Source organism: Anopheles moucheti, chromosome X, assembly GCF_943734755.1.
Source record: "Anopheles moucheti chromosome X, idAnoMoucSN_F20_07, whole genome shotgun sequence".
NCBI classification, from domain to species: Eukaryota; Metazoa; Arthropoda; class Insecta; order Diptera; family Culicidae; genus Anopheles; species Anopheles moucheti.
This window is the reverse complement of record NC_069142.1, coordinates 3,993,082-4,019,140: the sequence shown is the minus strand read 5'-3', so window position 1 is coordinate 4,019,140 and position 26,059 is coordinate 3,993,082. Positions and strand designations below refer to the sequence as shown.

The window sequence follows — 26,059 nt, the reverse complement described above, 5'->3', positions numbered from 1 at the left end:
GCAGTTGAAATAAAACATAGTGATGTCAAATACAATTTTAGGTTCCCGCGGGTTCGATTTGATTAACTAGAAGAAATCACTCAAATACTGGCGCACATTGAAGCCGACCATCCGGCCGATGTGCATGATGAAATCTAACCCAACCGTACACTGCAGCCGGGTGACGGATCCGTCCAAAATTCCGGTACCACCATCGACGGATGCGTACGTAAGCAGCTTCAGGTGCACGAGTGTCGAGATCTGCGCCATCAGGTTACACGTTAGCCCAACCTTCTCATCCAGAATGGCGTAGAAGATGGCCAACAGTCGATCGATGTTGAACGCTTTCGGACCAAGCTTGGTAATCATTTTTTCCACGACCTTGGCACGTGCATTTACCGTCTGTAGGCGCTTCCGTTGCTTACCGTGATTCTTCACAAACAGTCGTTTATCTTCCTTAGTTGCATTGTTACTGGCCAGATAGGCGGCTATTAGGAGATATTTGGCGTAATACGGCAACTCAATGTACTGTGGGAGCCAGTTTGACGTAGTGGCACTAATCCCGCGGCTCGTACCCGTATGCTGCGTTCCGAGCCGCATGTATATTGTGCTGAGAGCTATCTTTAGCGTTTTGGTGATGTTACGCCATAGGTTAATGGAATCGGTTGCTGGGATCGTGCCATCCCGCAATGGTTCGCAGTAAGGCAGAAAACATTCGGCAGCGACCAGACGAAGTTCCTTAACATCGCGACAAACCTTCCAAAAGGTGCCAAGAAACAAATTTGCGTAATTACGGTGAAATTCAAGCGTCACATCGGACAACCAATCCAGATTCTTTAGGTTAGTGTTCTTATCTGGCTTACCGACTTCGGCAAGTCGTTGAAGGTGCTGCAATAGTATGAAGAGCAAAAGAATTAGGTTTGGCATGATATGTCATTATTGAATCCAGCAATAAAGCAACACCTACCAGATTGTAATCGTTCATAAGAATTCGCTGCATTTCGTTGCGCGTGTACTCCGGTACAAACAGCTTTATTATCGGTGGTAGGCCCGTTTTCGTGTAGAACTTTTCAAAAGACAATGAAGACAACAACACGACGGAAATATTCAAACCGGTCACTTCGGGCAGCTGCAGAAACAGAGGTAACAAATTGTGTGCCATATCGCGAAGGCGTTCCGCATTCTGTACCACTATTACGTACGATCCGGCCCGGCTAAGTTGCTGAAGCACCGCTAGAAAATCCTTCATATGCTCCAGCTTCCGATCGTAGCTGTAATTGTTGGCCTGCGTTAACTCGGTTCCTTCCAGCTGCCGGGCGATGGTTTCGAACAGAATCTTGTTGGTGTAGCAGCTGATCGCGTTGATGTGTGCGCATCTAAAGCCGGTTCCATCGCTGCGCAACACTTCGCGCGTAATCGACGCTTTACCGGTGGATGATTGGCCGTATATGTAGAGAGCAGGTGGAAACGGATCGCCCGTACGGTAATACTGGTAAAGCTTCCGGACGATCGCATCGCGACAGGGAAAGATCGTAGCAATATGTTTTACGCACGCCTCCATGATGTTCTTCACTATGAACGTATTACAGCTATGCAAGAATACAAAACAAAACGGCACATTAAAACAGGATAATCTCGATGCAAAATAGATTGTATCGCTTTTATATCACTATTTTACGGACCTAAATGCAGAGGCGAACGTAGCGTCACTTTAAATTGTCTTGCATAGCTTCTTGTGCGAAACAATGGACCAATTTCCAATTCTTTCGTGCTATAACACATTCACTAAGAATACGGGATGAAATCGCAAAACACTATCTCTCGTATTTTTTTTTTGCTTAGCTAGCTTAATTTAAATATTACTTGATCTGTGATTTTGAATTAATGAATGATGATGAATTTATCTAATAACTAACACCGACAACTTTTCAAATAAAAAAATATATGAATTCTTTTTTACTGCTTTTACTTCTGACAATCCCACTGTGCGCAAGGGGAAAAGACAAACTGTCAGATTTTTAATGTTATTTGTTTTGAAAAAGTCCTTACGTTGCGCAAGCAGTGGGTCGTCTGTTAAAAAGCGTGCTAAAGTAGTGTAAACATTAACCTTCCGGTTTCAGCGATCATGCGCTTTGCGTCCTACCGACGATGGATCAGTGCTGGGCAAGTTGCCTCGGAACAGGATATTCTCCCGCACAGCACCGTACGCCGGTTAAAAGCAGCCACCACAAACGCTGCGGAACGATCGAACCCGATCGACGATGGACCACGCATGAATGAGATGAACATACAAATGCTTTCCCAACCACTGTACCGGCAGATTTTTCGACCGAATCAACAAAATAATCCTGCGGGGCGAGTTGATCCGGGTATGGTGAAATCTCTCCAGGAAGATCTGTTACGCCATGGGATTGATGCATCCAAGCCGGTACTTTTGCCAGATGTGGAGCTAAAGCTACCCCCACTGAGGGGTGCTAATATTGAGGAACACTTTCACGCTATTGCCGAAGAGCAGAGTAAACCGTATAGGAGTGCTGTCGAGCAACTGCCTGTGGAAACCCCTGCCATGCCGAGGGTTTGGGAAAGAACGCCGGGCTGGACATGTTATGATCCGGCAACGGGTACACCGAGTGTTATTCCCTTTCCGACCGATGTAGCGCTCGTGTTCGATGTGGAAGTTTGTGTAAAGGTAGGACCACTTCCAGTAATGGCCACGGCAACCGGCACTGAGGGATGCTGGTATTCATGGATGAGTCCTTTGATGCTGAATAACGAGTATATGGACAATGCAGGGCGCACCACCAATTATCAACTCTCCGAGCTGATTCCGCTTGAGAGTGACGCGAACGGTACCGAAATGGACCGAAGGGCACGTGTAATTATCGGCCACAATGCGTCATACGATCGGGCACGTGTACGTGAGCAGTACAATCTGCATCCGACCGGTCTACGCTTTCTCGATACGATGTCCCTGCACGTGTGCGTAAGCGGTATCACCAGCTACCAGCGAGCGATGCTCAAATCTAGCAAGAGACTACCGGCGGAGGATGCCACCTGGAGCGAGCAAAGTTCCCTCAACAATCTCGCCGATGTGTACGCGCTGTATTGTGGAGGTAAGCAACTTGTTAAAACGAAACGGGATACATTCGTCGAGGGAACGCTGCAAGATGTGTGGGCCGATTATGACAGCCTGATGAGCTACTGTGCCGAAGATGTACGCGCGACGAAAACCGTACTGCAACGATTGTGGCCACTGTTTTGCGAACGCTTTCCACATCCGGCCACTCTTGCTGGTATGCTCGAGATGGGCAGTGCATATTTACCGGTCAATGGGAACTGGACGCGTTACCTTACCGAGGCTGATCTTGCGTTTGAAGATCTCGACCTGGAGGCGAAGCATCAGCTGGCGCAAAGGGCTGATGCTGCGTGTGCACTACTCCACGACAATGCATACCGGCGGGACCTGTGGCTATGGGACCAGGATTGGAGCGTGCAGCAGCTAAAACTAAAGGCAGTTAAACCGACCAAGAAAAACGTACCGTCAGATAGGGATAGTCAGACGGGTCAAAGCGCGGAAAAAGATGAAGCCTCCCGTTTGGCGCACAAGTTTGCCTATCTGTATGAAACGGCTAGTCGACTCCCGGTGCGTCGTCCACTGCTCCCGGGCTATCCGGAATGGTATCGTAAGCTTTGCTCCAAACCGACCACTGACGACTGGCATCCTGGACCGTCCGGAAAACTTGGCACCGGTATGCAAATTGCACCGAAGTTGCTTTCACTCTGCTGGGAAGGTTATCCATTACATTACATCCGTGAGCATGGATGGGGTTTTTTGGTACCGTTTAAATACACCCGAGACGAAGACGAATGTTTAGATCCAGCGCTTCCACTAGAGCAGCTAATTGCTACCTGCCCTGTGGTGGAGATTAAACGTCCGGGTGCTTCACCTGCTGAAAGCGGGGAAGCACTGCATCAGCTCGCGAAGAACGTTGAGCAAACGATCAGCCGAAAGGATTACTATCGATTTCGGAAAGATTCTCCCGCCACAGTCAAACATCCTGCGTACAACGGTGCGGGTGTTTGGTGCAATGTGGAGCTGGAAGGGTGTTGCTACTTTCTGCAACTTCCCCACAAGGATGGGACCGGACATCGGGTGGGCAACCCACTGTCGAAAGATTTCCTCGCCAAGTTCTCGGAGAATGTGCTCGCCGGGGATGGACGGGCGGCCGAACGGGTAGTTGAGATCGCGCGGATGCTTTCCTACTGGCGCAACAATCGTGACCGCATTCGGGGGCAATTGGTAGTGTGGCGTGATCGGGACAGTACGGTCGGTGCGATCATACCGCAGGTAGTCGTCTGTGGGACACTAACGCGCCGTGCGATGGAACCGACCTGGATGACGGCCAGCAACGCACAGCGGGAACGCGTCGGATCAGAACTGCGCGCGATGGTACAGGCGCCGGCTGGTTATCGGCTGGTCGGTGCAGATGTCGACAGCCAAGAGCTGTGGATTGCATCCGTGCTGGGTGACGCCGGTACCGGACTGCACGGTGGCACACCATTCGGGTGGATGACACTGAGCGGTACGAAAGCAACTCGGACGGACATGCACAGTGTAACTGCGCAAGCGGTCGGCATATCGCGCGATCACGCCAAGGTGTTAAACTACGCCCGGATATACGGTGCTGGTCAGCAGTTTGCCGAACGATTGTTGAAGCAGTTCAACCCGACACTTACCGGCGCGGAGGCACGCTCAAAGGCGGTGAAGATGTTCGCGCTTACGAAGGGCCGCCGGACGTATCGGTTGCGGGAGGAGTTCCGTGACCAGTACCCATCGCAACCCATTCGCTCGTCGGCGTACGAGGCACTGGGACTGGCGAGAGTGTGCAACAAGGCCGTGGGTGAGCTGTACGATGGGCCCCACTGGTTAGGTGGTACGGAGAGTGCCATGTTTAATCGGTTGGAGGCGATCGCGGGGAGTGCCGAACCGGTCACACCGTTCCTGAACGGCAGACTAAGCAGAGCGTTGGAACCACAACACGGTACGGAGGACCGATTCCTGCCGACACGGATTAACTGGGTCGTGCAGAGTGGTGCCGTCGACTTTCTACATCTGATGCTTGTCTGCATGCGGTGGCTGATGGGTGGGAGCACTGGTGGTCAACTGCGTTTCTGTCTGAGCTTCCACGATGAGGTCCGGTATCTGGTTCCGGAACGGTACGCACATCACGCCGCACTAGCACTACACGTAACGAACCTATTGACGCGATCATTCTGCGTACACCGGTAAGATAGACAGTCTGAATCTATACTTCCTTCGCATGGTTAGCAACTGGTAACTATTTCCTTCTATTTCAGCGTTGGATTTCGTGATCTTCCCCAGTCCGTAGCCTTCTTCTCGTCGGTGGAAGTTGACCGGGTACTGCGCAAAGAGGCACAGCATGACTGCCGAACGCCCTCAAACCCACACGGGTTACGCATTGGGTATGGCATACCCGACGGGGAGTCACTGGACATTTACCAAACTCTGGCCCGCTTGACTCCAGCACAGCGCGACATTGGCAGCTGGCCGTGGCATCAATCGCAGACAGCCGAAAAGGGAAAACGAGATAAAAAAGCCAAAGACGAGGTAGCCTTTTGCTCTTTTCAGATTCTGGACTGCTCTTGACTCGTTTCTGTTAGTCTATTATTCGTATCTATTAGTGAGTTTCCATTGTGAACCACTTTCCATACATAATTCCTTAGTTTTCTAAAAGTTTTCTAATTGAGTCTTTCGAAGTAGATTTCTTACAGCTTTGATTGGAGTGCTGCACAATGTTTCTTACGTCGCAATACTAGTATTAGAGCAAACCGGAATGGGAAAATAATATTCTTTACGCTTTTCCGGTCACAGTTTAAAACATTTCCTTTTCTATACTTCTCAACAGAAACTAACGTAAGGAACTACGTTCACACAGCTCCACACTGGCAAAAACAGAGCAAATGATAAATCAAGTCCAATGACTTGCTTCATACGACCCCGGATACATTCTTGTGACCCCCGTGAGAAGCCGTACCACCTGCTGCAACTAGGGCACGCTTGCGGGTTGTGTGTTACCGGAAAAGTGGGAAATGAAAGTGAGTTTTCTCCTTATACAGCATGAATAAATGAAGCACGATTCGATCATCCATTTACCTATTTGTTAGCTTCACCTTCGTTGCTGCACCGGATACGGATCTTGAGGAATGACAAACGGCCATCGCATACAATATTTATCAACAACACCACTGATTGATGCATGATGCATTGCTATCAGCCGTCCGCGGTTAACGAGTATTTGTTTTCTGCATAAATTCAACATCGAATGGTACGCATCAGAAAAGCTACATTGTTGTTTGTTTTTCGATGTAGATGAACCGGGCGCTAAACTTGGTTTGGATTACTGTCTGCCACCTACCTTCAGTCATGTATCGGATCCTTTACGCGGGCGTGCGATGCTTCCCGGACGGCAATGCTTTTTTTGGGGAATTGTGGTACAGCTCGTTGATGCCTTTTCCGGTAGCGATTCGTTGCTAGAAACGGTTGCACACAATCCGGACGAACGAATGGAACGCGTTGTCGCACAAATCTTCGCTACCATCAACCATATCGACATCGTGAATAGTTCGACCGGAATGGATGAGCGTGATCGGCATTTACTGCAGCAAATTCTGCAACACCGCACGGTGCGCTGGTTCAACACACCGCCCGCAATGCTGTGCGGGCAAGATTTTGGGTACGACACTGAGTGCTATGCCGCAAAAATGCGTCCCAGCCCTTTTCCCCACCATCAACCGCAGGACGCCCCGCTGCAACGGGAAGGATACATCATTTATGGTGATTTATCGCAGGCAAACAGCTACGATTGCCTGTTCGATCCAACCGGTACGTATCTGCTGGTGCACGATCCGTCCCGATCGTCTTCGGCACGCGTCGAACGGGTGCAGCTTCTGACAACACTGCAACGCATCTGGACGGAACGCGGCAGCCATCGGGTGTATGTATGGATGCTGGACACGCTGTACGGGTACGATCCATTTCAACCGCTCGGCGCGGAATCGACATATGGCGCCCTGGTGGAGCTTGGTGCGGGCGACACATTGCCCACCATACCACCGAACAACTTCGCTGGCTATCCCTTACGAATAGAGGTGTTTCGGTCGGTATACAGCAATCCCGTGGTGGACGCTACGAAACCAGGTCCCACCGCTTACACCGGTGTCGATGTAACAGCGCGAGATGTCTTCTGCCGGGTGCTGAACGCTACCGGTAAGCAACAAACGATACAAAACCCAACGCATGTTTTACCACTTTCCCCCGGTGTTTAATGATACGAACGTTGTGTTTTCTCTGTCCCCTACCGAACGAGTTCAGTGGTGCATGTGCCGGCAGATAAAGATCTCTTCGGCGACCGATTACCGAACGGTAGCTTTTCCGGCGCTCTCGGACGACTTGTACGGCGCGAGGTGGACATCGTGTTTACCGGGTTCTTCATCAAGGATTACGCCACGCGCGATATCGATTTCACGGCCGGGCTGTACTCGGACGCGGTATGCTGTTTGGTGAAGAAGGCAAGCCGCATACCGGAAGCGCTGCTGCCGCTGTACATCTTTCCCGGTGACATTTGGGCGTTGCTGTGTCTGCTCGGGCTGTGCTGTTCGTGCGTGTGGTGTGTGTTGCGGTGGTGCGTCCGGGTGGTGCAACCAGCGGCCGCCGCCAGCCTGTGGTCCCGCCGCCATCGGCTGGCGGTACTGTTTAACCACTCGCGCACCATACGGCTAGCAGGACCGGGACGCCAAACGCTTCAGCTGTACATCGACACGTTCATCCTGCTGGTGAGCGCACCGTATCAACGGTTTACCCGCTCCGGTGTGGAACGTTTGTTTCTGTCCGGTTTGCTGCTGGTCAGTCTCGTGTTTGTGTCCCTGTACCAATCCGGCCTGGCGGCGGTATTTGTCAATCCGGTGTACTACCCCGATATCGGCACGCTGCAGCAGCTGGACGCGTCCGGTATGCGCATACCGGTCAAGTACCGCGGGTTCATCGACGATGTGTTTGCGGTCAACTACAGCCGGCTGATGGATTCACTGCGCGCCCGTATGCAACATCTCCCGGTGAAGGAATCGATGCTGACGCGCGTCGCCCGGCTCGGTACGATTGCCACCGTCACGCGCAAGACAACGCTCGCGCTGGACAATGCCATCTACATGACCACGCGCCAGCTGCACATGATACCGGAGTGCCCCCGGACGTACAATCTCGCGTACGTGATGCCGCACCGGTCCGTGTTTGGCGAACAGTTCAACAAGGTGCTGCTGCGGATGGTTGGCGGTGGGCTGATCGAACACTGGATCGATGAGGCACGGTACGGCTGGACGCTGAAGGATTGGCACCTCGTGCAGGGTATGATGGAGTCCAGCTTTAAGGTGCTTACCGTGCTCGATATGCAGTTCGCGTTCTACGTACTGCTGATCGGGCTTTCGCTCAGCGTCGGTACGATCGGGGCCGAGGTGGTTCACTTCCGGCGCACACACACCAGTCGGGAAAAGGTGCTGTGCAAATAATGGCGGATGAAATATAGGTTCATTAGCATCAATTGCAACTGGAAGTGAGTGCGAAAAAAACAAAAAACGTATGTCTATAAGAGCAATAAACGTTTAATGTTGGTTTAATGTTGGCTTTATGTTTAATATTAATATTAGGTTGTTATTTTCTATATTTCTCATGTATTGTTGCTAAAATAAATAAAATTCATATTTCATTCTTGGATTTCATTTATGTTTAGCGAATGGGTTTGCAATGCCAACGAGCGAATTCCGTAGGGCGAAAGGCGTTATTGAAATATTTCATACGCCCAAGGTGTCACAAAACGGAGATGTGACGCATGTGCAAAGGGCTTTGGTTTTCGCTGTTTCCTTTCTCCTCGATGTTGCTTTTCTTGTCATTCGAAGTAAGATCTGTATTCACAACGGTTACTTCGATCGCGATTTTGCTAGACGTGTTTCTGTCGGTTCATCATGTGTTCAGTTGCTTTTCGGTGCGGTTAACGTTAGTGTTTCTGTGGTTGTTGTTCCGTGCGGTATGTAAATTCCTGTTGGGAGACATTGGTTGTGGCCATTTCTAGCATTATCAACACCACGGCACCCACGTCCGCGTTGGGGAGGTGGGGGAACCATCGGATACGGTTCCGGGGTGACGTTTTTCGCCAACCGACGTACCGGCACCGGAATTGAGCGACCGTTGCTAGCTGCCCGGGTGCATCCGTGCCATTTATTACCAATTCTTAGCAGCTGTGTGTATTTCTTTCTTGCAGTCTAAAGAGCGGAAGAGCAAAAGTTAACACAATGAGCTATTATTTCAACCCGGTCAATTGTCAAGCTCGCCTGAAGAAGGTTACGCGCCGTTCAACGCTGCTCCAGCATTTGGGACGCAGTTCAGCCTTTTTCGAGCTGCGCTTCATCGAACGCGATGAGGACACCAAAAATGGGGTTTCACCGTGGTTTGTTCAGAATATGAACTCACGCTGCAATTTCTTTGCACGCGAAGAACCTTTAGATGCGGAGGAAGCGTGTGAAATGCGGTAAGCTAATGTGTGCCTTTTTTAAATATATGTTCGCTTAAATATGTTTTGTTTCACATAATTTTTGCAGGCAGCTCATCCATCCCCTATTGCCGTTGTTTAACGAAACAATCGAAAATTCGGAACCGAAGTGCCGCGCCGGCTCGTTGGCCACATTCTTATCGGTGCGATATTTGATCAAAAGCGGTCCGCTGGACGCTGCCAACATCAAAACGGTGGCTTTCGATGTGCTGAATGGATTGAAATATCTGCATTACAACTTGGGCTGCATCCATGGCCAACTGAGCTCGTTTCATGTACTCGTGGATGAGTCCTGCGCATTCGCAAAGTTAGCCGATGGGGAAGCGGGTGGCAAACATTGTATGGCGAATGGCAAAGCGATTGACCCGAACAAGTTTACAGTCGGGCTGTGGTCGGCACCGGAATTGCTGAATAATTCCCAAACCATCACCGCGAAGGTGGATGTGTTTTCCTTTGGGCTCTTAATATATGAGATGATGTCTTCTATGCCGCCACACCTGTTCCCTGGCATAAAGACCAGGACGCTGCCAAACCGGGACAAATTGCTCATCATGCACGAAGCGTATAAGCGCAAGCGCATTGGCTTGGACATCCGGCGGGAGCGACGCCGCGGCATTGCAAGAATGTCAACCGCGCCATTGCCGTTGTTCTTGCAACCGCAGTACACGTGCCCGGCACGCCTGGAGAATGAACTGAACTATGGGTGTCTGGGCACTAGACCGCCCATGCCGGACGAGGAACAGCTCGGCCAAAACTATGACGATCTGTTGGCGCTGTTTTATTGTTGCACAGCGCTGGCGCGCAATGACCGTCCGTCTGTTCGCCGACTCCTTTCGGTCTGGAACAGCGTTTTCACAGACAAAAAATAGTGCCTACTTCTAATATATGCTAAATTCTGCGTGTATTATTTACGCTCATCGATTGATCGAGATGTTCCTCAAATACCATGATGTTCCTATAACCAATAAATATTGTTTATGTTGATCTCAAAACAAGTTGTTTTGTTGTATTACTCACCCTTTTACCAAAGAAGTTATGTTGAACAAAACAGAAAATCATACCAATCCAAAAGGATCCAGCATAACCTAGACGCGGTGAACAAAGAAACAATACCAAACAGAACCATTCAAAATCGACGGGTTGTAATTTTTGTTTTGTAATAATTTTATTTTCTTTTTATTTCGACTTTCGTTCATTTCAATGCTTTTCGATTTAATTCTTTGAAATACACAACTGTAATTTGAAATTTTCAAATATATAACTAGAATTTTTCAACATGGATGCAGTTTACTGCGAGTGTTTTCCCCATCGTTCGCGTGTTGCTCGCGGGCCTCTTGCCTTCCTGCTTTTCCTTTTCCCCCATCTTTCACCTCTTTTTTTTGCTATTTATCATCTTCCAGAGGTACGCATCCTTTTCAAAAAAAAAAACCTCCTCTTACGGGGGGGCCTTTTTGTTTACACTCTTCTACCAATTCCCCAACCCCCGCGGTAGTTGAAATTGCTCGTTTTTGCCATTGTTTTCTCGCAAGTAGTTTCGGTTTGTAATAATTATAATATAATAATCATCATCATCACCACCACTATCATATGCACTGACAATTATGATAATAGCTCGCCGATAGTCATAATAATAATAATTAATAATAATAATAATCGCAATAGCCGTTTACTGCTAGTAGTAATAATAATCATAATCCGTAATAATCATGGTTACTAATCATCAATTCGTTTCCAGTGTTATTATCCTCCCCCTTTGTCGCGTGTTCGCACGCGAAAATTGCAACAACACCCCACCATTGCTTAATGCTCCTAACAATCCCATTTTCTTTTGTATGTTTGATTCCGAATATAGTGTTTAACCCTTTTTCACACATACACACACACGCATACGCAGATTTATGTCCGTTGTGGTGTGTGTTTGTGTGGGTAAAAAGGGTGGAGAGCGGATGGCTCATCCTAATGTTGCACGGAGGAGTGTTATCAACAGGGGGAGCAGCATTGTAGTATGATAGTAGTAGGATGGTAGTTTAGTAGTCCGTAGTAGTAGTAGTAGTAGTAGTAACAGTAGTTGCGCCACAGTTATCCGTAAGCCTCAAGTTGTTGCAACTATCATTTGCTACTGTTTCGTTCTCTCTTTTTCATTTCACGACTTTTCTGTTCTGATTAGATATTTTCACCTTTTTCGCATTCACTACTGTGCTACATGAGTTTTACCATCTTGTTTTTTTTTTCCATTGTATGATAAGTTTCTTCATCGTTTTCTTTTGTTCCATAAAAAAACAACACTGCTAATCGCGTGTCTACTACTTGACATCTCCACTCAACTTGACTTCATTGTTCCGTTTTGCTTCGGACGAAATCACTTCCGTTTCACAAGTTCGTTACATCTCTGTATATTGCTGCACTGCTGAGATAAGATCGGTTCCTTTATGTAAATCTATTTACAGAACGAGAAATTAATGTGTGTTTGTGTTTGTGTAGACGTAGTATGTGGACATTTGTCTATCCCGACAGGAAGTCCCTACGTATTTATATATACCCTTTTATAGCCACCGGGATGCATTACTACGATACTGTTTTGTAGTAATGCGTTCCATTCCATAAACGTTTCCTATATCACGTGCGTTTTTTTGTTGTTGTTGTTGTTATTTTACTGTTCCTGCTTAATCTAAACCCTATAAATTAAGATTTTTACCCGCCTGTTCTTGCACATTCAATAATTTGATAATTAGCGCTTTACCAAAACTACTTGTAATAGGTTTTCGCTTTGTTTTGACTGCATTGCTTGTTTCCTCCTTCCCCTCCATCATCATTTGCTGGTTTTTGTCTTGCCAGTACTTCAAAACTTGATTATCCCACTTTGACACACCTCTTTTCATAACAATCGTTTGGTATTAAAAAAGAAATTTGTCTTGGCCATTATTTTCTTCACATCCTTCACATTCTCTCTCTATTTCTCGCTCTGGGCAATCTATTTATTCATCCCTAACAATTTGCTTTTGGAAAAAAAGGTGTAACGAAAATATGTTTGTGTGATGGTATATCTTGTGCTGCAAAAATAAACATGCGCATCGATTTTTACAACAAAGAAAACGACGAGTAAGATCTATGCTTTGTATAAAGTGTGTGTAAAAAGAAAACCCAATTGAAAAATAAAAATCTGAATAAGATAAAAAAAAAACCATGCAGAGAATAGTAAAACATAGACCATACGCACACAATTCTAATCAAGAAAAAAATCATTTGAAAAAACATAATACTTTGCATAACAAAAAAACACACTTTTACAATTCAATTGTGTTCTACCCGTGGAAGCTTTTCTATTGCGTTGAAAGGAGATTGGGGAAAAAGAAATGGAAAGTAAGCATAGTGTTAATCTTCTTACTCTACACTCATTAATATCATTATGTTTGTTTGGAGATTTTGCACCATTGATTTGTTTTGTCACTTGTCTCGGATCAGGGAAACTAAACATAGGACGACCTACTGAAGTTGTTTTGCATAAAGTTAGCGTTCATAGCATTCTGATTCATGAGTTGCTGCAAAGTAGCTGTAATAAGTGTAAACCTTTCCGTTGCTTTGACATTGTTCTCTCTTCCTGTACCCCAAAGTGAGCTCACGTGCTACATATACTTTTCGATCAATCGATCAATCCTTGTGGAATGTGAATACGGCATACGTACAAAAAAAAAAGAACATCAGTGCAAGACATGCCAGTCTTGATTGATTTCGTGTGTGTGTGTGTGTGTTTGCATTTTATCTGCGGTTGCAGTTGAAACTGGAAAATGGCTGTCGAAAAGTGTTCTGCTGCGTATCTGATTTCCTCCGTCGATATTAACAGGCATGCTTGATCGATAAACTAACAATATGATCACTACCGGAAAAGTTATCACATCACTTAACAGCATTATTACTACGTCAGTGCAAAAAAGGCGGACGAGTTTTGGCCAACTGCAGCATCAAACAACCAATATTCTCAAGGTATAACGTTCTACTGATTATCTTATAACTGATCGATAATCTGCGTATGCGTGTGTGTATGTGAGTGCGATGGAACGAAACGGACTAAGCGCAGCGCTGACTAGATTGTGTAGGACACTGCTACACCCAGAGAGCAATGTAACATCTACCAAACGAATAAACCCAGGTAAAGATGGAACAATAACACCAATTTAATTTACAATCTAAACGACAAAAAAGCCCTCCTAGGCGTTAGGTGCTACTACTATATTCTCTCTTTCTCTTTCTCTTTCTCTCTCTCTCTCTCTCCTTTCTCACTCTCTCTCTATCTTTCTTCAAAAATCGTTATCTTACAACCGGTACACCGTGCCAAAGAATACTAAACCCTCTTCGTTACAGAAAATTTCTCTTTCGTTTCTGATCGAAAAATACTGATAAAACCACTCCAACTCTTCCTGCTTTCGTGCGACGCCGCTATGGGGGCTAATCGATCGCAATCGACCAAAGCAGTCGCTTCCGATCGAGCGAAGTTAGCTCAGCCAACGCTTCACCACCGGCCGCATCACCGTAGCTACCGAGGTCACCGTGCTCGTCCTGCTGCTCACCAACAGCACAGGTGTCCAGTGCTGCCTGCGATACGCAGGTACTGACCGCATCAATGCTATCGTAAAAATCGGCACCATCAGATGAGTTGCGTGCCGTCGCAGTGGTGCAGATCGTTGTAGAGGACGATACCTGGGACGGTGGTGCGTGTCGGGACGATGATGGTTGCTGTTCCGGTGGATGCTGCAACCGGTTCACCTTAAACTCGTACAACTCTTCCCCGAGCGTGTAGGGGTACGGTTGCCGCTGGGGACAGTACAGCATGCAGCTTTGTCGATCATCTGCTTCGCTGCCCGCCTCCGACGTAACGTTGCTGGTCAGTACGAGGCTTCCGCCGGACGTGGTTGTCCTGGTCACAGTTGTCGTACCGGTCACGGTCGTACTGTGCTCCCCATCCACATCCGCGCGTGTTCGCTCCGGTTGGCGTTGATGGGCACATACACTACCCGTGCCACCGAACAGCTGCTCCCAGGTTTTCAGTATGTTCGGGTTAACCTTGCCGACGAGCCGACAACCCGTTGGCCCATCATCGTTCTGCTCCTTTGCCGACTGGAACGCGTTCATTTTCGGTCGTGGGATTATCAACGATTCCTCACCACCAACGTTCCTTTCCTCACTGGTTTCGATAGCTTCCCGCTGCTCCGACTGCTGTTCCCGCTCGTCCCCTTCGTCATCTTCGTCCATCAGCAGGATCGGATGTTTGTAGGCCAGCTCGTCGATCTGCCGCTGCTCCTGATCCTGCAGCACGAGCAGATGCTGCCGGTCGGGACTGACGTGAAATATGGGCGGTGGTACCGCAGGCTGTTGGTACGTGGAGGCGGCACGATTCTTCGCCGCCAGGTACTCGCCAATGAGATCCCGCGGCCCGGTATCATCGCACAGCGCTGAGGTAGAGCAGGATGGACGCACGGTACTGCTGTTGTCACCGCTGCTGGGCGTTCTCTGTGTGGCACTGCCGGTGGCCGTCTGCGACCGTACCCGCCCGACAGCCTTGAGCGATGACGCATACGTGTCCGGCGAGGGTGCTATACCTGGTAGAGGTGGCGGTGACACGATCCCCATGGTTGGTGGATGATCCAGGTCAGTCAACGGCGATAGCGTTGGTTTCGCCAATCGGAATGTGTTGTTTCTTCGTGGTGCCTGCACGGATGTTCCAGAACCAGCGTGCAGTAAGGGGGAAGGTTGAAGCGAATGGAAGTGTTGAGAAAAAATAGAAAGAGAAGGAAAGGAAAAGCGAAAAGACAGAATAATGAGTTACTGTTGTCAGATCGTGGCAGGGGGGTGGTACTGTGTGATTTTAATATGTCTTAATTTAATCAAACTTGCATTGGAATTACTGCAAAAAAATAATATGATCTAACGGAATGGTTGATGGTGCAATAGGATAAAGGATAATGTTCTCTCTCTATTCTAAAATGATGTTTGTTTTTTTTTTTAAATTGTTTTGGTGTTTTTTTTACTACTTCCATTTAGCAGAGGCAGTAAGAAGCACAGCCCATTTGCCGCGAATGAAAACCGATAAGAAAATAATACAGGTGAGTACAACAACAGGTGCATGATGAGAGCGCAAGCTGTGAAGGTAAGTATATGTGTCGCGTTTGCCAACGTGATTGCGTATTACGGAATACTTTGATAAGATGATGTAAATGACGTTATCCATTGTTGTGTTACCGATGGGAAATAACACCAAATCCAAATTACGTTTTACATGAGCCAGAACCCCGCAATTTCCCCTTAATCTACAACTTGGTTAAGATGTGTTATAATGTACAATGTTTTGTGTTAAATCCTTCACCAAAAAGAAAATTCAATTCTGGCTTAGTTAAGATATCCTTTGCCTTCCAGAAGCTAGCAAACAGGTCTCTCGCTGTAACCCACAATAGACTTTAAGCTTTTCGTTTCTCCACACATTGACGACTCAGATTACTTCTGTTAATTGATGTCCACTAGATATTCTTTCAAATAACCGCAAAGCCTAGCTGAGCCTAGCAGGAACACGTCTACAACGACTGCCAGGAAACATCTAGCAGCACATTGGTGGAATATTAAATAGCATTAAGTAGCATCTACGAAGTCAGATTCGGTCGGTAGGAGTAGGAAATTCGTATGTCACACACAGCGCACACAACATACAGTACACCACTTTGCAATTTGATCTCTCTCCTTCGCACTTTACAACGAAGGTAGTACAGAAGAAGTATAACAAACAAGTAAAATAAAAAAAAAACAAAAGCAATATAAGAAAGACAAAACGGAAAACTTAAAATAAACAACACAGGAAAATAACGAAAGCAATAAAAATAATACCAAAACAAACAAAGAGATAGATAAAAAAGGATGTATAGTTCGTTTTGTTAAAGGATGTTTGATAGGCGACGAATGACACAAATTGCGCTAGTTTGTTTTCTATGATCTTTAGAATATTTAAACAATTACATACATATTGAACAGTAATGAATAAAATGTGTGATTTTACACTCAGTACTCACGCACACACTCAAACACACACAGACATACAATATTTCAACGCACATAACATACGCACCGCGTACACAATCGTACTAACATACTAGTGAGGATAAGGATGATGGGCGAGAAGAGATGAGAGCTTTGGTAAGTTGGTTAGAGAGAAGCTATGGAACCACTATCTTGGTGCTGCTGCAGCAAGGATAGCCAGCCCAATTCTTGTTGCCTAATCTAGTTTGTTTCTCATTGTACGTTACGTGTCTAGCTTCTCGATGTGTCTGTGTGTAGCAAAAATGTTAGAGAAATCGAACGTTCTTAATCAACGAATAGCCTAATGTGTTTCCAATTTTCAGGTGGAGTAAGGATGTTCATTTCGGTATACTAGCTCTTCTTACTGTTGTAGCGACTATTAGTGTTTATTACCCTACGAAAACATTGTATTTGACCTCTCACTTCATTTGGTTTATTCATATTTATACTCATGATTAGTGTTAAATGTCTAATGCTCTATTCTGCAGCATGAAATATACTTTAAGCAAAGCCTCAATATGATGTAAGTGAATATGAAATGAATCCAAGCACTACAACACTAGCTACCAATACTGGTGGAATGATCATAATGGCAAAATTAAAATCAAACAAAAATAATAACACATTCACGTTAACCAATGGATGAAGGATGGGTATGGTTACAAAGCAACCAGTCACACATGACCCAAAGGATTGAAGGCGCATGGAGCTGGAAAGGGAAATGAAATTTTACCGAAAGTTGATCTACTTCTACTGGGTGATAAGTAGTACCAAGCAAGGCCATAAAACTTAAAACCGCAATCGATAGGCGTGAAAAAAAAACGTGAACGGTGAGTGAAAAAGGGGAAGAAACATATTGTTTAAAACCATTCATGAAATAAAGATGAGATAAACAAAAAATAATGTATACACATGAATATCAACAGAATGCACGAAGGTGAGACCTAAAAATACAATGTACACAGAAGTGAACAGTGGATGGAAGAGTAAAAAATATGGATCAGAAAAGTGGTAAAAGTAAGTATTGCACAACTCTGTACACCATTTTGCAAAAGAGTTATAGAGATAGAGATAAGTTTTTTTTTATAGGAAGAGAGAGAGAGACAGATACAGAAAAGAGAATATTTATAAGAAAATGTATAAATCGAGAACTGGTGATGGTAAAACAAAATATTATGTTGATAGAAAGGATAAAGGTGAAATGCATGAGAAGATAAGAAATAACAACAACAAAACTAAACGAAACAAAAACAAAATAACAGGACTTACGAAATGAGAAGAAACAGGTAGGTACCACACACGCGCTAGAGTAGCAGTAGTAGTGGATGTTGTGGTAGTAGCACTAGTAGTAGTAGTGGTAGTAGTGGTAGTAGTAGTGGGTAGTAAAAATGCTAGTGGAAGTAGTGAGCAGTTGGCGAGCAGGTTGTGAGGCTTGCCGGGACATCGGTGCGTCTCTAAGTTGGATCCTCTGTACGTCACATCCTTGCGATCGTGCCGATCCATCCTTTCCTTGGTTGGTACTGGTACTGTTGTTACGTGGATTGTCCTCCGGAATGGTTTTTGAAGATTTGGAATAGCGGCCTACACGTAACACACCGTTTTCTTTTTTTTGTGGCCGATATCCTTTTCACTGTCTCGCAGTAATACCAAAACTACCATCATACGTCACCGAAACTTCACGCAGATGAGACGGTACGGGTTTGGAAGTTCCCGTTTCAGGGTCGATCATTCATATTGTCTGGATTGTTTTGCGTGCCCGTATAACCTAACTGTAGTAGTAGCACCTTATATCTTAGTCGCCCTTTGTCCTTGTTCTTGGATTGTCCTTTTCGTTCCATTCTGCAGATATTCCTTTATACTTGGTGTATCATAATTGCTTTGCTTTATAGACTCATACACGCTCGCATCGCTGACCACCAGTTGGTCACCTGTTCCAGTACCCTGGTACTTGCTCTGCCCATCAATAACCGTACTCGGCGAACATGGGATTATTACATGGATCAAACACAACATTTGCAGGCTCAGTAACAATAAAAAAAAAACATGCGCTTAATGACATAACGCCCTCCGCCATAATCAACACATAGAATGAAAACAATAAACCACAGAGAAATCATCCTCGAAAACTGCACTGATACACGCATATCCCCGCACACCATCATACACACACATACACGCAAACACACACACACACACGCACACATACAGAATCTTGCATTGCAACGGATAGAGGCAAACCGAAAGGATAATGCAAGTAAAATTAGATCTCATCTGAACCCTCCGACGGCTGCTGACCCTCGAGATTTTAGCCAGAGTGTAATCAAAACTGAAATAAAAGATACCTAAGCGTTTGAACAGAGGAAAAGTAAATTTAATATCATTTAATTTATGCGGTATATGCCAACTTCGACGATTCCAATCACAATCTTAAAGTTCGTTTTCGTTCGAGCAGCGCTTTTATGAGCGATCTGTTTGAAGTCATGGCTATTATGAGATACGGTTCATAGTTTGCATTGAATTTTTTGCATTCAAAACGGATATCTCGAGGGCTCAACCGTGTGCAGTGTACGCTAGGAGGCACTAGTAAATGAAATAACGTGCACAGAGTTTGAAAGGAGTTTGAAAACACACTCGATAAAATCAGCAAACTTATAAGATTGTCCTTTTCGTTCTCGTTTCTTTTTTTTATGCTTTGGCACGGTAAAGCCATGTTTGTTTATGCTGCTTTTTTTAAATGTATTACATGCACAACCTCTGTTTGTGGGAGGTGTTTGTGCCCTGTCGTCACGAGACGGGACCGATAACAAATCCAATCCATGTACATAAAAGAAAAAAAAGGTTTGCATATGCATTTAGCGTGAAATCGAAATCAAACGAGAAGAAAATACCACCGTAAACCCCGCAAGATCGAATACCAAGTGAATGCCAAGTATTATTTTTTATAAGGCCTGTTCTCTTATATTCGCATATCATTGTAAACCACTACTGGGACGAATGTCCCCAAGTCTGGACCTTTCGTGGGTAGCCAAATTCGATAGAGATATGCGCTTTGGAATGTTCCATTAAACTAATGAAAGAATCCACCAACATCTCCCATTTCTCTAGGAGACGTGTTAAGTCTTTGCTTAATGCATGGAATGCATAGAAACCCCTGAGTGTACTCATGGAAGTACTATATTTACGTGGACACAACTTGTCCCGAACCATCGTGAGTGAGCAAAGCGTTAAGGGCAGAAAGGTACAGCAGGTGCAAACCGGGTAGACCTGTAATTTAGTACATATCTTTCTACCGAACGCATTCTAAAGCCCAAATCAAGTCCCAAAAACACAATGAAATCATAATTAAAATCAAACCCCCTGGGCCGGCCCACAGATGTAACAGAAAACTGAGCCGAAATAGAGAGAACGAGTGTCAAACGTTAAAAAAAAATATATGGAAAAATGAAAAAAGGGAGGGCAACAGAAGTGTGCGCGAAATTGGTGAAGTTCTCGGCAACTCTGCTGCGATCGCCGGCGCGACGGATAACACAGGACGGTTGGTGATGATGGTGTTGGTGGGTGGTGGGTGGTGGTGGTGGTGGTGTAGGTGGTGATAGTGATAGTGGTGGTGGTATTTGTGATGATGGTGGTAATGGAGGTATTGACACCGTCGCTGCTGCCGCCGTCGCCGTCACCCACACCCGCCGCTACCCTGCTTGCTCTGCTGCTGCGCACGCTGCGAAAGGTTTTACATCTTCAGCCAATTCAGCCAGCCACGGTTGCGTACCTTGACGTTGCTGCTGTTGCCGGTTGCAGTAGTGCTGCCGGTTGCCGCCGCTACGGTCGTTGATGCCGACTCGTCCGATTGTCCGGTGGATCCGATCGAGGTGGTCGAGGCGTGCCGCAGTACGCCGCCACCTCCACCGCCAATACTTGCCTTGCGCTCGCCGCTACTCATGCCGGTGTTGCCCGGGCTGGAACTAAGCTCCTTTCGGAAGCCGGACTTGCTCAGCTGGCCGGCGGTCGCCCCGTGCGTTGACACCTGGGCCGATTGCAACCGGGACAGCGAATCACAGTTCTTTACCTTGCTGGTGAGGTTGTCGCGCTTGGCGCGTGGTTGCGGCGAAGAACAGACGGCCCCACCGTAGATCAAAATCGACGCCTTCGTACTGGATGCGGACGGTGATGGTGGTGGTGCCCCAACGGTTGCAACCTTGCCGCCGGCCGACACCGGTATCGAGGAGGAGCGTGACTTTTCCAGCGACGGTGTGTCCTTGCTGGTACGCCAACTGAGTGCGGAATCGGCCCGGTACAGGCTGCCGCTGCTGGTACTGGTTGTATCGCGCGTGCGTGCCATCGGTTGCGGTGGTTGGTGAGCCGGCTGTTGCGACGGCTGCTGACCGAACGAGTTCGCATCGGACGACTTCACGTACAGGCTGCCGGTGCTTTTCGTTAGGCTACGGTTCGACGGAGGTCCGGACGATGCGCCACCACCGAGCGGGCGCTGGACCGGTGCCGTCGGTGTGGTTGGCGTGGGAGTGACGGAAAAATTGCGCCCCGTTGGTGGTTTCGGTGCAACCGAACCCTTCGTTCCCGGCAACGGTATCTTGGATGGCCGACGGCGGGGCGTCTCTGGGGGCTGCTGCTGTTGTTGTTGGTGCTGCTGCTGCTGCTGCTGCAGCTGGTAGTGATGTGGATGCGACTGCTGCTGAGGATTTTGGTGTAGCAAACGACCCGCAATACCTATACTGTCCCGCTCGGGATGGTCCTGCGTCGACTCGGTACTGCTGCTGTGTTGCTGATGCTGTGCGATATCATCCATTACGACCGGTGTCATCGCCTTCATAGAGGGCGTCGATACCTGCGATGATTGCAGTCGCATCGCTAGCTGCGCCAGATGCTGATGATGGTGATGGAGATGGGCGCTGGTCGAACCTACCATGGTAGATACTGGCGGCGGTGGTGATGATGGCGGATGCTGACCAATCACCCGTTCCGGGCTACCGACAGCCGACGATGGTACGGACTTGCTCGACGTCTTCGACTCGATCACACGCAGCTGAGCCTTTGTACCTTCGAGTTCGATTGATTTCTCTTTCAGCTAAAATTATAACCAAATCAAAACGGTTCAGTGATGGTGCTTCCGCGGCTTGTAGATTTGCTTCCGCGGTTTACCTGAAACCGTAAATCGTCCACATCTTCCTTCGACTTTTCTAGCTTTTCCTGCAGGAAAGTGCGCGATCCTGTCGCCTGATCCAACCGTTGCTGTAATATCTATCGAAAGAAAGGGGCAAAAACAGAACATATCGTATCAATTACATCACATTAAGCTTCAATATGTCAAATGCTGCCATGCTCCTTCGCATGGTGCGATAATGTTACATCTGTCGTCGCCAAATTCCACTCGATTGGCAGCATTATTGTCATTTTTATTTCATCTAACGTGTGAAGCACCTTTCTCAACCGATGGAAGGTTGGAATCGTGAGGGCGAAAGTGATTCGATGGAATTATATGCCACCTACGCCGGATAAGTAGCCTAATGGACGCCGCTTAAGAAAACCTCGAATACACGAAACGTGAAAGATTGAGCAGCTCGTTGCAACCGAGGGAAAATAAAACGAACATAAACCTCAGTTAAATGATGATGAAACATTAATTCTCTGCCGAGCGGGCGGAAAGACATCGCTTTAAAGAGGTTTTTGTCTATCTAATGGCAATCTGTAAATCTCTCTGACTATTACCCGATATTATTACACGAATGCTAGTAGACATAGTAGTATTCGTTTTCAACTAACCATAATATTATAAATTCGGGGTTTTATTCTACCTTCTAACTGTCCCGAGATATTACTGCTTTACTGACTATATAGCTCCTCTATTTTTTCCCCCACACCGAACAAAGCCGCCCTAGATATGAAAAATCGTACACCATAACGGAAGAGAACCCATGATAATAAAGGCCTAATAACGTTCAGCAGCACTCACACACAAATATTGGCTAGACTAGAAAACTTTAAAAAAAAAAGCAGCCAAGATTAACTGCTCCGTTAGCATGCAGAAAACCCGGTGCGTTCGGTTCGTTCGGCATTCGAACGGTAATTCGCACCATGTGCGCATTTGCTTTGGCCGTTTTTGCTTTTTTGTTTCATTTTGCTTCTAGCCATGGTTCCCGATAGTGCTGGTTTTTGTTTTGTTTCGCCCAGTACACAGTGAGAATAGCGGGAGTAATTAGGTGTTTGCTGGTCGATACTAAGCGTTGTGTCTAGTTTAGTTAAAGCTTTAATTCACACAGCCGTTCTGGAGAGGATAAGGCTACAGTTAGGATGCCAAAAAATGGGATGGTGAACATTTTAAAACTAAATAAAAAAAACTTTAAAAAATAACATATTTAAAAATAAACATGATAGTTATTTCATTTAATTAATAAACTAATTCATCAAAACGTTCTTACAATTTATGCAAGATTTATAGTTAATTTATAGCATCTAAAGTAATTAACAGACTGTTCAATACAGACATCCTTGAAGATAATTTCTTCATTCCTTATTTCAAAAATATAAAAGTAAACTTAAAAAGTAGGACGTTTATTAAAACATAATGCGCCTTATTAAAGTTCTCTAATGTACGATTGACTTATCTCGAAATTTTAATGACACATTTCGAACATATAGCGTTTTCCTGAGATAGATGTTAGCCTCATGAAGAAAAAAAAAACGACATCAGGGGAACTTTGGAAAAGCCGATCTCTCTATTCGGCTGCCAGCTATCAACAATTAATCAGCCGTTCGTTCAGCCTAAATTGTCTTGTTAAATTTCACCCATTCACTTTAAGCCCACGTTCCTTCGACGCGGCTATCACCATCGACAAAGCGACAAACGGCTGGAAATCGAGGAACGCGTGAGGAAGCGAAGAAAGGACAAAAAAAAAGGGTTACACGACGATCATTTACAATTCGTTCCTTGCTGTTAGCGTCTCTGGCGTGGCCTTCGTCACTGTGCCGTAAAATAGCGCCCATCAAATTAGATTGACTAATGGGGTCTTGATTGGAGAAACAAGTAGCAAGACATTAACAACACTCCCTCCAATAAAAGAAAAAGGAAGAAAGAACACGAGTAACGATCAAATAATCTCTAACACCGTGCCGATGTGTGCGGGTGTGATGGAACGATCACCGGCTGTGTCTGTGCAACCGTCTCTTCTGCTTGTCTACACATTTCCATTGGTTAGCAATAATTTTTGTGGGCCACGACAACAACAACGAAAATAATAAAAAAAAAACGGTACACTTTTTTATCTTTCCCTAATGGTTCGGGAGAGTTTGAGTTCCGAGTGGCTAACAATGGTGAGTAGACGGGTGGGAACACATGTGAGACACACCTCACGATCGAAGACCGGATGCGTGTGGTCACGTGTAGAGTCACGGCCTAATGGGATCCATTTTTAACAATGTACAATGTAGTTGGTACATCCTATTACGCTTTTTTTCCCCTCCGCCAAAAGCACCAAGTGCGCAATGGGAAATTATGTGTTTGAAAGGTGTGACAGCAGGGTTCGCAGCAAATACTTGCAAATGTGTGGCAACCACCTGGTGGATGCGATCGTCATGTGGGATTTGAATTTAATGTCCGCTGTGTACAGACATCAAGGTTCTACTTGGAATATGCGAAAGGTGCTTGAAAATGAACTCTACAACACTGGAGCTTTTCACTATTAATAGTAAAAATAAGAATGATAAAAACAACCCACTATCCTCTGTACTTGAATATATACTTCTATCGAGAGGCTTTGAACCGTTTTGCAAAAATTAAGCAAATCACAACGCTTAAAGTTACTTTTCATTGCATATTCAGCTCTGCACAGTATCTCAGTATTGGAGCACAACCACACACATACACAGGGCACCCGGTAAAGTGATTGAATCGAATTGAATAATAGATGATCTCTACCCTGGTCCCAATACAGGCGGTGCAGACTTGTATGTCAACCGCCCCAGGAACTTCATCAGCCATTAATGTATGCGCCCAATGCCTTATCGAGTCCAGCAGCACAATACGGTGCCACACACTGGACATTAGATTCCCGCGCGGTCTAATCGGCCACACCTGAGGGTGCTGAGAGAGTCAACACTCCCTGCTGCCCGCCAAAAGAGCACCAGTACCGCACACACGGTTGTATGCCATGATTGGGTAGACCCAATCGCGAACAAAGCACCCATCAAACGCAACAGTATCAAGCGGGGGCAAAGGGGGCTGCGTGTTTGTATGAAAATTATTCCAAAATCGAGGTTGCTAACCTGCGTACCGAAACGGTTAGTATCCGGGGCGGGGGGCGCACAACACAACAAGCACAAAATTGGGGCTGGGGAGTCGATCCTCCCCAACTGTTACGGCCTATCCGTTGCGGCTCGCTGCCGCAACACTAGCGGTTCATGGTAGCAGGCCGGCATTCTAGCGGTAATGTTCGTACGGGTTGAGGCAAAAGTTGTTCAACCGACGAAGGCACCCAACCAAGCCCCAGACGATCGGCACTGGAACTTACCCAGCTTGCTGACGTACTTTAGGGGAAGCTTTTTAGAATTAAATTATACGCATGCCTCGCATGCGATGAAAACAAGAAAGCAGACCAGAAACAATAATACAACAAGTCACTGTGTACGCTAGCTACATGGTGGTCAGGTTCAACTGTTGAAGTTGACGATATATCTGGATTACTTCCACGTGTAACTTAAATTTAAGTCTTGTGCTTTTTTGGAATGGATTCTATACCTACTGCTTTTGAAAACGGCAGATAGGGATTTGAATCTATCACAATAAATTCGACATCATCTTAAATAGATAACAGCAATAGTTAAAATAAGTGTGATAGCAGGTTCACCATCAGAAATCCTCAGAAATCAGTACCTGTACTGACAGAATGACATGTGACATGGTTATCACAATATCCGCGCGCTTTGTAAATTAACTTTCATCTAAACCGGTAAAGCTTTTAACCGACCTTTAATAAGACTGCTGCGTTGCTCTAGGGTAGGGTGGGGAGCTTTAACAAAACGATACACATACCTGATTCTGTACGGTCACCGTCAGCAAGTGACGCTGCAGCCCGACAATATTTGTCTCGAGCAGAATGGCGGCAATTTTCTGCGAGTCGAGCGAGCGCACCCTCTGCACCCAGGGCGCACCGAGGAACCCATCCAACCAGGAGATCGCCCGCGGATCAATCACAGCACCATCCTTCAGTGCGTCGGCGGCACCCGTAATCATTGGGTACAGTGGTTCCGGCCCGGACACTTCGGTATCATCCTGCCCGAACGAACCTTTCCGGTACCGTGCGCCGGTCTTCAGCAGCTGCGGTGACGTTTGCTGCTGTTGCGATACCGTCGGCTGCTGCCGAACTTTAATTGTCTCGGGTGAACTGTGTGTC

The 26,059-nt window shown here is 46.4% G+C and overlaps 4 protein-coding genes across 7 annotated transcripts in view; 2 read left to right on the top strand and 2 right to left on the bottom strand.

Annotated features, from left to right (window-relative positions):
* Positions 1-66: 66 nt before the first annotated feature.
* On the bottom strand, positions 67-1,678 carry LOC128306418 (origin recognition complex subunit 5). Its single transcript, XM_053043937.1, has 3 exons — positions 1,662-1,678; positions 947-1,568; positions 67-867 (listed from the first exon to the last, which is right to left on the bottom strand). The coding sequence occupies exons 2-3, from the start codon at positions 1,538-1,540 to the stop codon at positions 67-69; spliced, it is 1,395 nt and encodes a 464-aa protein (XP_052899897.1). The 5' UTR covers positions 1,541-1,568; positions 1,662-1,678.
* A 426-nt stretch (positions 1,679-2,104) lies between these two features.
* Positions 2,105-8,587, top strand: LOC128306358 (DNA polymerase subunit gamma-1, mitochondrial). Of its 4 annotated transcripts, none has more exons than XM_053043837.1 (4): positions 2,105-5,265; positions 5,338-5,608; positions 5,907-6,096; positions 6,166-6,443. In XM_053043837.1, the coding sequence occupies exons 1-3, from the start codon at positions 2,105-2,107 to the stop codon at positions 5,916-5,918; spliced, it is 3,444 nt and encodes a 1,147-aa protein (XP_052899797.1). In that variant the 3' UTR covers positions 5,919-6,096; positions 6,166-6,443. The 4 variants fall into 4 exon arrangements, with proteins under 4 accessions (XP_052899797.1, XP_052899799.1, XP_052899800.1 ...); XM_053043839.1 differs by lacking the exons at positions 2,105-5,265; positions 5,338-5,608 and adding an exon at positions 7,373-8,587 and having other exon boundaries at positions 5,920-6,096; positions 6,166-6,292; positions 6,371-7,267; XM_053043840.1 differs by lacking the exons at positions 2,105-5,265; positions 5,338-5,608 and adding an exon at positions 7,373-8,587 and having other exon boundaries at positions 5,920-6,096; positions 6,166-6,326; positions 6,423-7,267.
* Positions 8,588-9,342: 755 nt separating this feature from the next.
* LOC128306487 (uncharacterized) lies at positions 9,343-10,468 on the top strand. Its single transcript, XM_053044018.1, has 2 exons — positions 9,343-9,578; positions 9,649-10,468. The coding sequence occupies exons 1-2, from the start codon at positions 9,343-9,345 to the stop codon at positions 10,466-10,468; spliced, it is 1,056 nt and encodes a 351-aa protein (XP_052899978.1).
* A 292-nt stretch (positions 10,469-10,760) lies between these two features.
* Positions 10,761-26,059, bottom strand: part of LOC128307445 (uncharacterized) — a 74,384-nt gene continuing 59,085 nt past the window's right edge. Inside the window, exons 7-10 of the mRNA XM_053045293.1 lie at positions 25,699-26,050; positions 21,813-21,911; positions 20,425-21,738; positions 10,761-15,302 (exon numbers count right to left, since the gene is read on the bottom strand). Coding sequence (XP_052901253.1) covers positions 14,043-15,302; positions 20,425-21,738; positions 21,813-21,911; positions 25,699-26,050 — 3,025 coding nt within the window. The 3' untranslated portion in view covers positions 10,761-14,042. The remainder of the gene's footprint in view (positions 15,303-20,424; positions 21,739-21,812; positions 21,912-25,698; positions 26,051-26,059) is intronic.

What these genes read in the sequence shown, in the direction of transcription:
- LOC128306418 (XM_053043937.1), bottom strand. Translation starts at nt 1,540, where the DNA reads ATGGAGGCGTGCGTAAAACATATTGCTACGATCTTTCCCTGTCGCGAT. An exon ending in TTATGAACGATTACAATCTG is followed by an intron (nt 868 to 946) that starts GTAGGTGTTGCT and finishes ATACTATTGCAG; the next exon opens with CACCTTCAACGACTTGCCGA.
- LOC128306358 (XM_053043837.1), top strand. Translation starts at nt 2,105, where the DNA reads ATGCGCTTTGCGTCCTACCGACGATGGATCAGTGCTGGGCAAGTTGCC. An exon ending in CGATCATTCTGCGTACACCG is followed by an intron (nt 5,266 to 5,337) that starts GTAAGATAGACA and finishes CTTCTATTTCAG; the next exon opens with CGTTGGATTTCGTGATCTTC.
- LOC128306487 (XM_053044018.1), top strand. Translation starts at nt 9,343, where the DNA reads ATGAGCTATTATTTCAACCCGGTCAATTGTCAAGCTCGCCTGAAGAAG. An exon ending in GAGGAAGCGTGTGAAATGCG is followed by an intron (nt 9,579 to 9,648) that starts GTAAGCTAATGT and finishes TAATTTTTGCAG; the next exon opens with GCAGCTCATCCATCCCCTAT.